Below are 12,248 nucleotides of genomic sequence, written 5' to 3' on the forward strand. Positions count from 1 at the left end.
CCATTTTTTATAAGCACAAAGTTATAGTTAACTCTACTACACCAACTTATTGTTATATATGGTTTTTTTTATTATATATCGCATTTCATGTCTTAACATTCACTTAAAATTGATAATAAAACCGAACTAGTTGTTAAAAGGAATCGAACCCCTTTGGTCTAGAAGAAAGCAATGATGGACCTTACCCTTATGAGGGAATTCAACATGCCTTATCCACCTATTATTCTCTAATGAGATGCAATCAAGTGAAAACATATTGACACAATTTGATGCACAATCTTCACAAAACTATGGTTATGGTTAAAGTCGAGAAATGCTTGATCCAAACGTGAACTACCAGTACCACAACCCACAGTCAATCACCCACGACCCCCTATAGTTGACATATAAGTCGGTATATGCAAAATTAGAAAGGGGATATATCATTTAATGACTATTATTCACAATATAGTCAGGATTTTACTCAAAGACATGATGAAGATAGTGAAATTTGTTGTATCTCATGGATCATTTATGTGGTTCCAAATCACTCATGTAATTTAATATTTAATGTCTCCATTTGAGTAAATATATATATATATATATAGTAGATTTTTAATAATACTCGACGATTATTTCACCTCAGATTAATATAATTCACTATAAACTAATAGATATATAATAATTTCTTATGTCATATAATAGATAATTGATCAAATAAACATTTCTCAAACTTTTATTTAAAATTTATATGTTTTTATATAAATTTCTATCAATTTTCTTAATTATTTAAAAAAATCGAAATTTTTTCCAATCAATAGAAATTTCTAATTTTTAAATCGTCAATATATCCGTTCTGCCCGAAATTTTAGATTCTTGATCTATTTTTAGGGGCCGCGGGCATGTGTGGCGGCCTCTTTTAAATTGTCTTTGCGCAGCTTGTGAGCTTAAATTGAATATAAGACTATTCTCCGAAGACTTCCAAGCTGTTAATTGCTTCAAGTATATAAAATATAGATAATATATATATATCTATATGGTTCGTGTCGTTTGATGTGACACAGCTGGTTTATATATACAGCAATCAATAATCTAACTGGTGCAGTTATTATCGCAACGTTGTTATCAGCCTTTGGAAAGTGGGCTTTAGTCGTCTACGTTCTATTTCAACCTTGTTGATAACCTGCAAATCTTCCATCGATCTACAGCCAACCTCGATCCCTCTTTAGCTTGTAGTAATCTTGGGTTCCCGCCGCATATATAAATGTCGGGACCTTCATCGTCATCGTCGTCTGTTCTGGTATTTCTCTGGTGTGCTGCTGCCATCTGCTGCTTCATCTCGGGCCTTACTGGTGTTACCGAAGCTCAGGCTCCTTCTCAAGCTCCCTCATCTCAACCTCAAGTCACCACAGATCCATCTGAAGGTTTCTATTTCTCTCTCCTCCCTATACTTATGTACGTGCCTTTGATATAACAATTAACGAAACAGTGTATGCAGAGCAATAACACTATGGATAGTACTAGAAACGAGAGTTTTAGCATTTTCAAAAGAAAAAGATTTGTTATTATCAGAATTTTAATTGTTAATCAGCTTTCAAGCTAAAGACCGCTAAGTGGTATATATATATGCCTGCGTTTGGTAAAGCTTTTCATCTCATGTGATAATAAGCGAAGCCGGGTTTCAGTAAACACTTTAGTCAGTTTTTTTGATACTAACACTTTAGTCAGTTGCTTATTTAAGAAGCTCCGGATTTTAGAGGACAAAAGCAGAAGTAGGGGTTCATTTTAGAAGCCAGAAGTCGTGCGAGACGCGAGTATACACCTCTAGAAAATAACAATAGAAAAACTCCCCAGTTGTCCTTCTTAAAGCTCTAAGCGAAAATACTTTATAGGGTTTGTGAAAACGGTGGCGCTTCGATTGAGTGGGCAACATTTGTATGGCTCTGAGCAACGACGCTCTCTTTGGTGGGAGCGAAGTTCGTGGTTTTGAGGTTGGGGGTGTGGGTGGTTTCGTGCTCTGCTCTTGGTTCATCAATGACATCAAGTGATGGGTTCTGAAGGAGTTGTTAGGCAGGAAATAGGCCAGGGGGATGCATGTGTATGTAGAAGAGGCGGCGTCAGGTGTTGGATCAAGAGGCGGCATGACGGGGAGCTTTGAAGACCAGGCAACGGGCTTGGTTGACAATCGAAGGAGGCAAACTAGAGGCGCCCAAAGTACCTCTGTTGGTTCGACTTTAAGCGGCAGTGTGATGGTAGATGCTCCCTCGCCAAATCGCAAGTAATTTTTCCAGATATACCTCTGTTGCTATTTTAAAAAAAAAAATGTAGAGGGCTTTGTGAATTGGTAAGGCGTCTAAACTTGTCAGGTTAGTTTTTCGTCACTCGTACATTTTGGTGAGGGAAAAAATATTCACCAGAGAGTCAATAAACTTGTCTGGATAATTTTTCATCACTGGAGGTTTTTAATTTTACAGCTAAATAGGTTCAGTTTTTATTTATTTATAATTCTTTAGTTCGTGTAACATAAGTGATTTTATCGCTCGTTTGTTAGAAACTTAGAATGTAACTAAACATCGCGTACTAAGGTCCGGCGTGTCAGAATCTCGTGTTTGACCAGTGGTATGATTGGTAAGTGGTAAAAATACATTGGCCAAAAATCACGCGGTTATTGAGAAGGATTATTACTCTGACACTTTCACGGGAACTGTCAAGTAGTAGGAGAGTGTTCTCGCTAGAACTATAGCCATCAGCCCATCACCATAGTTACAGTGAAAGTTCTTCTGCTGCGGTCATTGGGAGAGCAACCGCCACCCCCACAATAGATTTAACGTTTGATGAGTTACAACTTTAAACCATTTTTGGCAATGGGAGGATTGGGAGTAGAGGTCCTCATCAACCCTTCACTCCTATTGAGGCTGTGTGGCTCTGCAAGTTTGGATTTTGAGGCTGGGTCATCTGCAAGTTTGGATTTTGATACCTACTAAGTAACCCTTTTGTTAATTTCAGTGATATATTGATTATTTACCATTGATGTTGCAGTGAAAGCTTTGAATTCAATCTTTGCACAATGGGGGATTGAGGCCGATGTGAAGCAGTGGAACACAACAGGAGACCCATGTACTGGAGCTGCAATTGACTCCACCAAATTCGACAATGAGGATTACAACCCCTTCATCAAATGTGATTGTTCTGATAATGTCACTTGCCACATTACCCAGCTGTAATATTTCTTTTACTTTCTGTCTTTACTTCAAAAAGAGCCATACTTTACCTTCAGAATCACACCTTGGAATGATCATTATTTGCATTTGCAGGAAAGTTTATTCCATGGATGTTGTTGGTGTACTTCCGGATGAGCTATGGACACTGAGCTACCTTTTCAATCTGTATGATATTCTAAACTATTGTGCTTGAGTTAGACTGACATTCATTAGCTACGTTTATTAACCTAATTTGTAAACTTGTTTCAGTAATTTGGCTCAGAATTACTTGACAGGACCTCTCTCTGCTTCCATTGGAAATCTAACTAGCATGCAATACTTGTAAGCCCCTCTAAATTTTATTTGAACGCAATATTCCACAAATATGGTGATACTTGTGTATCCTTGTTTTTCGTTTTGGTGTTCATGATTATTATTTTACTTTCAATTGCTAGGAGCCTCGGCATTAATGCTTTGTCAGGCGAGCTACCAAAGGAACTTGGAGAACTTACTGAATTAATATCATTGTGAGTTTTCTCATATGGAAGCCTGGGACCTGACATGACCGATGTCATGTTCTCAGCATCAATCTTTTATCTATATTGGTTACTATAATATGGTACAATGTGTCATTCCAATATAATGACTATTCAAACATGTAATCGTTGTCTTAAACCTTCTTGTACGTGATATTAATAATCTAAACCTCTCAAAGATATTCATAAAAATTCTAACTGGCTGTCACTTTTGTAGCGCTATTGGGACGAACAACTTTTCTGGTCCTCTGCCAGCTGAGCTGGGGAGTTTAACAAAATTACAACAACTGTAAGTTTTGTTTTCTCTTAAATTCCATTTCATAGCTGATGTATGAGAGGCGGCCATCTGTATTCATATAATCCTAAATATGTACAATGTGTACTCTCGGTTACCAGAGTTGTTACTCGCATAGCATGCACTGTGCACACATGTAATACCCCAACACAAATCCATAGGTAGTCCATGACTCCATGGATATAAACAAATAAACAAAGCTGACAGAATTCTCAGTGACACTAAAGTTTAACATTGATTTATTTTTGACAGTATTCATCTATTCCTTAATGACTGCTCAGCATATATTAACTCAAGATTTATAAAAATATATCGTTGTTGAAGTGATAATTATTCATTGCTTTACCTTTCGCAGTTACCTTGATAGTTCTGGAGTTAGTGGTGAGATTCCATCAACATTTGCTAATCTAAAAAGCTTGCAGACAGTGTGAGGAATTTATGAACCTCTTTCTTTTCACCAAATGAAAGAAAAAAGAAATTATATGCCGTAGATATATTATTTGTAATATTTCATAGAGGATTACATGTGTTTGTTGCAGTTGGGCATCAGATATTGAACTCTCTGGCAGTATACCTGACTTCATAGGAAATTGGTCAAAGCTTACTTCCTTGTAAGCTACTCTAAATAAATATTCTAATCTTAATTTATGGCATTGCACTGCAGTTAAATCATAAAGGTTCATCACAGAGCTAGGATTTAAGCTTAATGGTTATGATGGATTAATATATTTTCCCACTAATAGGAAGCTAAATGTTTTGTTAGGAGGTTTCAAGGAAACTCCTTTGAAGGTCCTATACCATCTGCACTTTCCAATCTGACTTCTCTGACAGAGCTGTGAGTTCCTAGATCGATCGGTCATTATATGTTTATTAAAACATCTATACAAAGCTAATATCTCCTGTGTGATGTGATAATAGGATAATTACTGACTTATCTACTACCAATGGGAGCTCCTCTCTTGGATTTATTAAGGATATGAAGTCTCTATATCTCTTGTAAGGAGAATATCTTGTTCAAATTTGAGTACTCAACTTCTGGATCCAACTGATATGCTTTTGTAACATATGGAAAGTTATGCTAAGAAATGGTTTGACATCCTGCAGAGTGTTAAGAAATAACAACATTTCTGATTCTATTCCTTCCAATATCGGCGAATACCAAAAATTAGCTCATCTGTAAGTTTTTTATGGATTTTGAGACCATTATATTGAGTAAAGTCATTTGATTCCTTCTGTATTCTGTAATGAAACTTGTATTGTATAATTTTGATTAACTGAAAATTGTACTGTTAATAATGAATTTCACCAGTTTTAGATCCATCTAGTTAATGGCATTTTCTTTATCAGAACTTTGACCTCCTACTGTGTTTTTCCTTCAAGTATGTAACTCTATTATTATTTGATTACCAGAGACTTGAGCTTCAACAATCTAACCGGACAAATACCAGACTCACTGTTTAATTTGAGTTCTCTTTCCATCCTGTAATATCTCGAGCCCTCTTAGTTGTTTTATATTCCTCCTAAATGTGCACTTACTAATTGAGGCATGCATTTCTGACTTCATGAGTAGGTTTCTTGGAAACAATAAGTTGAATGGCACTCTCCCTGAATCTAAAAGCTCATCTCTTCTCAATGTGTAAGTCTTTGAACTGTTTTCCTTGAACATTATCATTAATTCATTACACTAGGAGTTTTCTGATAAATATGCTTGTTGGATGAACTCTATTCTATGTTGATAAATAGAGTATACTTGCTTCGGCTCTGTCTGAACTGTACAATATCAGCTTCTGCATGAACTTGAAGGTTTCTCCCACTCGTTCTCTAATTGACTCATAATCTTCTTGATTGAACTCACTACTTGATGATCCTGTTCTTTAGTTATAATTTGTACTAAATGCCTGGAACTATAAAGTACAGGTTTTGTGTATAAAAATACAGTATCTAGTGAACATATGTTTCTCACCACTACCATTATCGTACCAGTACTATGTGTTAACATTATGAGAAGGAACATAGTAAGTAGCAATGAGTTCCAGCTAATTTTCTTATGGTCACCCCCAAGGTGGCTACTTTTTCTGCTTGCATTTATTTATTCAGTATCATACTACTCCACTGTTGTTGTCCCCTCAAGTTGGTTGAGCCCATTCTTGGTCCTACTTCAGTCAGTCAGGACAATTGTTTTTCTCAAAATATGGATTCTCATTGCTGGAAACCTGAACTATAATCTTGTGGGTCCCTGGGAAATCATGGAGAAATGGACTTTTAGTTTTAAATTATATGGTATAAAATCATATATCATAGTATATATAGGCTTGAAAGATGCCTTAATTATATTAATGGACATGGTTTTAATATATTTATTCCATGAACTATGTAATTGATGTACTTGTTGTGACATGTATGCAGAGATTTGTCATACAATAATCTGGTTGGGAGCATTCCATCTTGGGTCAATGGAACAAGTTTACAGCTGTATGTCTTGGTATTGCCATGTTTATCTGTTCAGTACATGATTCTTTTTGATAGCTTTGTAACAAATGTGCTTATCTATAAATATTTTTTTTAGTTTCTTAAGTGTCACTTTTCCAGCAATCGTAACTTTGTTGTGGTTGTGTGCCTGGCTTTATGCATTTTTATACGATGACACTAACATTGAGAATTTCTTTGGGTGTATCTGCAGTAATTTAGTCGCCAACAACTTCACTCTGGACAGTTCAAACAGCAGGTGATCTTTGCAGTGCACTCACTATCATTTGTGAACATATGGTTATGCATATGAGTTATTTTTTTTGTACTTTAGTTTCTCAACTGATGCTTCATCCAAATTCATGTGGTACTGGCTTAGATCCTGAATCAAATTTCTCATTATTTCAATTTTGACTCAGGATCACAATGTCAATCCCTCATTAGCCTTATTATCACATGATTTCTAAATACATCTTACGTCAATATGAGAACATAAATTAAATTTATCCCTCATTATATGACCTGTAACCAAGCAAGTCATTAAACCTTTTGTTCTCCACATTTCTTACTCCTTTGGGAAGGTCAATATCAATTACTTTATGCCTAGAAACATAAATGTGTTAGTCAAGAAATTCTAGGCATAAAGAACATTTCTTTGTACTTGACTCAGTTGACAAAGATATTTCCCATTCGAGTGTTTTTTTTTTTGCTGAAAAAGTTGGGGTGAGTAGAGATAAAGTTTTGTCTTATTATCAAGCAAGGAAATAAATTGTACTAGTTTTTTTGTTGTACTTCAGTGATCTTCCTTCAGGGTTGAATTGCCTTCAAAGAGGTTTTCCTTGCAACTGGGGGTCTGGAATTTGTAAGTATGGTGAACGTCTTATATGTTGTTAACATTACTTGAAATGCCTGTGCAATCATTTCTGATAGGGGAGTCTTTCTTTCCTTTTGCAGTTTCTAACTTCGCTATCAAATGTGGGGGTCCTCAGATTACATCTTCTAATAGCATTGTGTATGAGACGGATAATGAGACCCTTGGTCCAGCTACATATTTTGTGAATGATGAAAGCAGATGGGCAGTTAGCAATGTGGGGTATTTCACAAACAACAACAATCCTAAGTACACAATTTTGTCCACGTCTCAATTCAAGAATACTCTAGATTCTGAGCTATTCCAGACTGCGAGGCTCTCTGCTTCATCACTTAGATATTATGGATTGGGGCTTGAGAATGGTAACTACACAGTGAACCTACAGTTTGCAGAACAAGATATCCTAGATTCTACATGGAAAAGTCTCGGGAGACGTGTGTTCGATATTTATATCCAGGTCTGCATCATCTTAAGAGATTTTCTTTCAACTATATGTTCTGAATTCCCATGACCAACATGTCTGTGAATAATTAAATTGATAATATTTTGTTCCAACTTGCTATTACATCACAAACATGTTATTTAAAACCTGACTTTTGTCCAATCCAATCACTTTCCGGAACCTAGTTCCTAGATTAAGTAATTTAGAACATCAAATTCAACTCTTGGGATAATGCGTTGAAATTAACTGTAATCTCTCACATTTTCTGTAAAATTAATCTCTGTTTTCAGGGAAATCTGGTTCTAAAGAATTTTGACGTACGGAAAGAGGCAGGGGGATCTTTCCTAGCTGTTCAGAAGGAATACATGGTTCAAGTTTCAGATAACTACCTTGAAATCCATCTCTTTTGGGCTGGAAAGGGGACTTGTTGTGTACCTGCGCAGGGTACTTATGGACCTATTATTTCAGCCATCAGTGCTACACCAGGTAATATAATGTGGCAATTTAAGATTCAACTTACGAACATCCTATTCTTTATTCCTCAAAGTGTATCCATGTTGTTGACGCCAACGCTTTTCTACAGATTTTGAACCTACTGTCAGTGACCACATTCCAACTAATAAGAAGAAGAACTGGACTGGGCTGATTGTAGGGATTGTTGTTGGTGGTGGAGTTTTAATTCTGATGATGGTAGCTTTCTACATCGTTAAAAGAAGAAAAAGACCCAACTTTGATGATGTCGAAGGTAAACTGTTACTTAAGTTGTGAACAAAGGGTATTTGACTAATTTCTTTGTAGTCAACTTCTTCGTTTTTGCTTGCATTTGTGTATTTTTCTACCTAACTTACAAGAAAGGTGAAAGCCTACCTGCTCTATAGTAAGTTTAAACTAAATGATCTATGCGTAATCAAGTAAATATAAAGAAAGCCACAATACGGTGTTCTGTTTAACTTGCAGAGCTGTTGGGGATTGATATTGGACCACTCACTTTCAGTTATTCCGCTCTAAAGTCTGCTACAAATGACTTTAGTCTGGAAAACAAGCTTGGAGAGGGAGGATTTGGACCTGTTTATAAAGTAAGTTGCTGCTATAATCAAGGACATGGCATGTCTTCAAACATGTTAATCCGTAAATGATTACTGGTTGATTGAGAAGTTGAACAATTTTCTATTAGTTCTGCTAAACACTTGGAGTTTTTATATTGATAGGATACCCTTAACGATGGAAGAGTAATTGCCGTGAAACAATTGTCTGCAGCATCCCACCAAGGAAAGAGCCAATTTGTAACTGAGATTGCCACTATATCTGCTGTACAACACAATAATCTTGTGACTTTGTATGGATTCTGCGCTGAGGGAGTTAAGAGGCTCCTTGTCTATGAGTATCTTGTAAACAATAGTCTTGATCATGCATTATTTGGTATGAGAACAAAATAATTGATTTATTACTATTCTTTAATGAGTTCTCTCTTTAATATATCATTTACGTAACATTTTAAAGAATTCATGTTATGACTTGTATGAAACAGGAAAGAAAAGTTTGAACCTCAATTGGTCAACACGATTTGACATATGCTTGGGAGTAGCTAGAGGTTTAACTTATCTTCATGAGGAATCAAGGCTTCGAATAGTACATAGGGATGTGAAGGCCAGTAATATCCTGCTCGATTCTGATCTCATCCCCAAGATTTCAGATTTTGGTTTGGCCAAGCTTTATGACAATAAAATGACCCACATAAGTACCGGGGTTGCGGGAACAATGTAAGAGTTATGAGATCTAGTCAACTTGTTTTTCTTTTAGTATTACTATGATTTTTCAATCTATCTGCCTTTTGTCATACAAATAAGTTTTGTTAGTTAGTTACAAGTAGTACTTACAACTGTCCATGATGCAGAGGATATCTTGCACCGGAATATGCCATGCGTGGACACCTTACAGAAAAGACAGATGTGTTTGCATTTGGTGTTGTAGCTCTAGAAATTGTCAGTGGTAGGCCAAATTCTGATCCAAGTTTGGAAGAAGATAAGATGTATCTTCTGGAATGGGTAAGGACTTGATCTTATCCCCTGTTGATCGTTGCCTCTCCTAGTTTTATACAGACTTTTCAGTTCTTAATCCTGGCTATGTTCATTACATATGATTCCACCTCACCGATTCTCTCTTAAAATTTGGTGTTCATCACAACATTCCTTCTCTTGAAATCTTCTACATTGGTTTTATCTTTTATGATTGTCTTTCTGCATCTCAGGCTTGGAACTTGCATGAGAACAACCGTGAAGTCGAACTAGTGGACTACAGATTATCCGAATTCAATGAGGAAGAAGCAAAACGAATAATGAAGATAGGACTTTTATGCACTCAAACATCACCGATGTTGCGGCCTACAATGTCTGGTGTTGTGGGAATGCTCACAGGAGCTATTGAAGTGACAACAGTTACTTCAAGACCTGGTTACTTGACTGATTGGAAATTCAATGATGCTACAGCCACTAACATATCACTTGGTATGTCAACTCAAGGAACTGATTCGAGCCTTTTCAACTCATCGGCTAGTACAAGCATAGTAGGGGATGCACGGCAAACACCTACAAATGCCACTCATCCCATGATTCACAGTACTGTTAATGATGGTCGCTGAGAAGTTTCATGGAATTGAATTATTGAATTAAATGGCACACAGCGATTGATTTGTAAGTTCTGTTTGTAAATAATGTAGGCAAAATCATCTTATTATTTATTCTTTCGGATGGACTTTGTTGTGAGCGAGTGAATCAGTAATCAAAGGAATTGTAAGTTATTTATTATTGAGATTTATGAGATTTATTTATTTAGCGAGTGAACAAAGAATTTGAGATTTATTTATTACACTCTAATGGAAATAAAACTATGTGCAAAAGAATTTGAGATTGTGATTCATTATTTTACTCTTTATATTTTGTTGCCATTTTGTTCTCATTCTTACATTATTGTAGAGGTTTTTGATTCGTATTTCGAGTAACAAAGCATGAGCAGGGGATACTAGTGCACAAAAAGAAACATATAAGCTTCATATGTTCCTTCACTGACATATGACTCAATTGCCATTCGATAAAACATGGAGATTCTGTGCACTCATGTTCTTTATAATTCGAAAATATTGGGGTTAATTTGACTCATCACTGAGATTGGTAGAAGAAGTAGCCCCAGATTGGCCTAGATGCATCAAAATCGATCCTCAAACGTAGATATTCCCTATTACCGACAACTTGAGGATCCAGGACAGAACCCAGCTGAGTACTCCCCAATTTTCTACCATTTGTCTCCTTCAACTGCTCCTGAAAAATGCCGTGAGCCTGATACAGTAGGTTGCCCTCATGCATGGTATCAATCTCATCCAGAGATAAGGATCTCGGCCAATGAAGAATGGAGAAGCAGAGCCCCTTCACATCCCAAGGGGCAAGGCCTATCATCGATAAGCTTACAACTAACTTCTCAGACCCAACAGTGGTGGAATAAGTGTTTTTCTTTCACCCAGGCTCTTCCACATACCCATTAGTGTGAGTTTGATGCCAACCAACTTCGGCAATGAGGGTACCCAGTAAGCAAATACCTTGCTCAATACTAAGTTTAATACCTTGCTTCAATTAGGGCCGGGAGTTGCTACCGAAAAATAGTACTGACATCGACCGTTCCGTATAAAATATTGACGGATCGGGACAAATCGGTGATTTTTTTCATCTCATACTAAACTTAATATTGTAAAGTTTGTAAACGGTTCAATTCGGTACATGTATAATTCGTACTAATGTATCTCAAATCTATGTATTTTTAATGTTTTCTTTAGCGTTTTAGGTCCTAATTGCACTTTTGTAAGCTTGTAATATTAATTTACATTAGCTAATAGTTTTAAATATATAAAAATACATGCAAAGTGTAAATTTTACCAAACCGAACTAAAATTGAAACAAAATAAAATTTCGGCATCAATATTGATATCAATAAAAGCTAAATATCAAACCGAACTGTACCGGTCCAGCCCTACCTTCCATGATATCCCCATCCTCCTAAGGAATCTCATCATGTTGTTGAGGGGCAAGATATAAGTGGATATGATAACAAGATTAAGATTGCTGGAAGGGAGAAACAAACGGGCTTAGATTTAAGGTTTGTAATGGTGGGAGGAAGTGAGGAACTGTCGGTGGGAGAGAGAAAAAGGCTTAGATTTAAGTTTTTACATATCAACTTGCTTAATGTTGACCGATTGCATTTCTACCGTGTGTTTAGATATTGTAATTTAAGTTTTCATATAAATTATAAGATAATAAAAATAAAAATTTAATAAATTTGAATCACATTAATTAAGAATTTCATTGTTTGAATTATATAACGTGAAACATTTAAAAATAACAAAAATTAAGGTCATTTAGAAAGAATTCAGAAAACACCTATTTTTTGATGAAATTCAAGTGGGGAATCTCCA

General features: G+C 36.0%; 1 protein-coding gene across 5 annotated transcripts; it reads left to right on the forward strand.

Moving 5' to 3' along the window:
• The first annotated feature begins 1,103 nt into the window (after window positions 1–1,103).
• LOC126785969 (probable LRR receptor-like serine/threonine-protein kinase At1g56140) lies at window positions 1,104–10,624 on the forward strand. Of its 5 annotated transcripts, none has more exons than XM_050511659.1 (24): window positions 1,104–1,403; window positions 3,019–3,199; window positions 3,294–3,365; window positions 3,450–3,521; window positions 3,635–3,706; window positions 3,933–4,004; window positions 4,366–4,437; window positions 4,550–4,621; window positions 4,774–4,845; window positions 4,929–5,006; window positions 5,115–5,186; window positions 5,421–5,492; window positions 5,581–5,646; window positions 6,417–6,482; window positions 6,691–6,735; window positions 7,274–7,338; window positions 7,431–7,804; window positions 8,080–8,275; window positions 8,373–8,534; window positions 8,747–8,865; window positions 8,998–9,208; window positions 9,318–9,549; window positions 9,684–9,834; window positions 10,038–10,624. In XM_050511659.1, exons 1-24 carry the CDS (start codon window positions 1,244–1,246, stop codon window positions 10,425–10,427), a joined length of 3,144 nt encoding a protein of 1,047 aa, XP_050367616.1. In that variant the 5' UTR covers window positions 1,104–1,243; the 3' UTR covers window positions 10,428–10,624. The 5 variants fall into 5 exon arrangements, with proteins under 5 accessions (XP_050367616.1, XP_050367618.1, XP_050367619.1 ...); XM_050511662.1 differs by lacking the exon at window positions 1,104–1,403 and adding an exon at window positions 1,927–2,257; XM_050511660.1 differs by lacking the exon at window positions 1,104–1,403 and adding an exon at window positions 2,674–2,940.
• The last annotated feature ends 1,624 nt before the right edge of the window (window positions 10,625–12,248 follow it).

This window comes from Argentina anserina, chromosome 3 (assembly GCF_933775445.1).
Source record: "Argentina anserina chromosome 3, drPotAnse1.1, whole genome shotgun sequence".
NCBI classification, from domain to species: domain Eukaryota; kingdom Viridiplantae; phylum Streptophyta; class Magnoliopsida; order Rosales; family Rosaceae; genus Argentina; species Argentina anserina.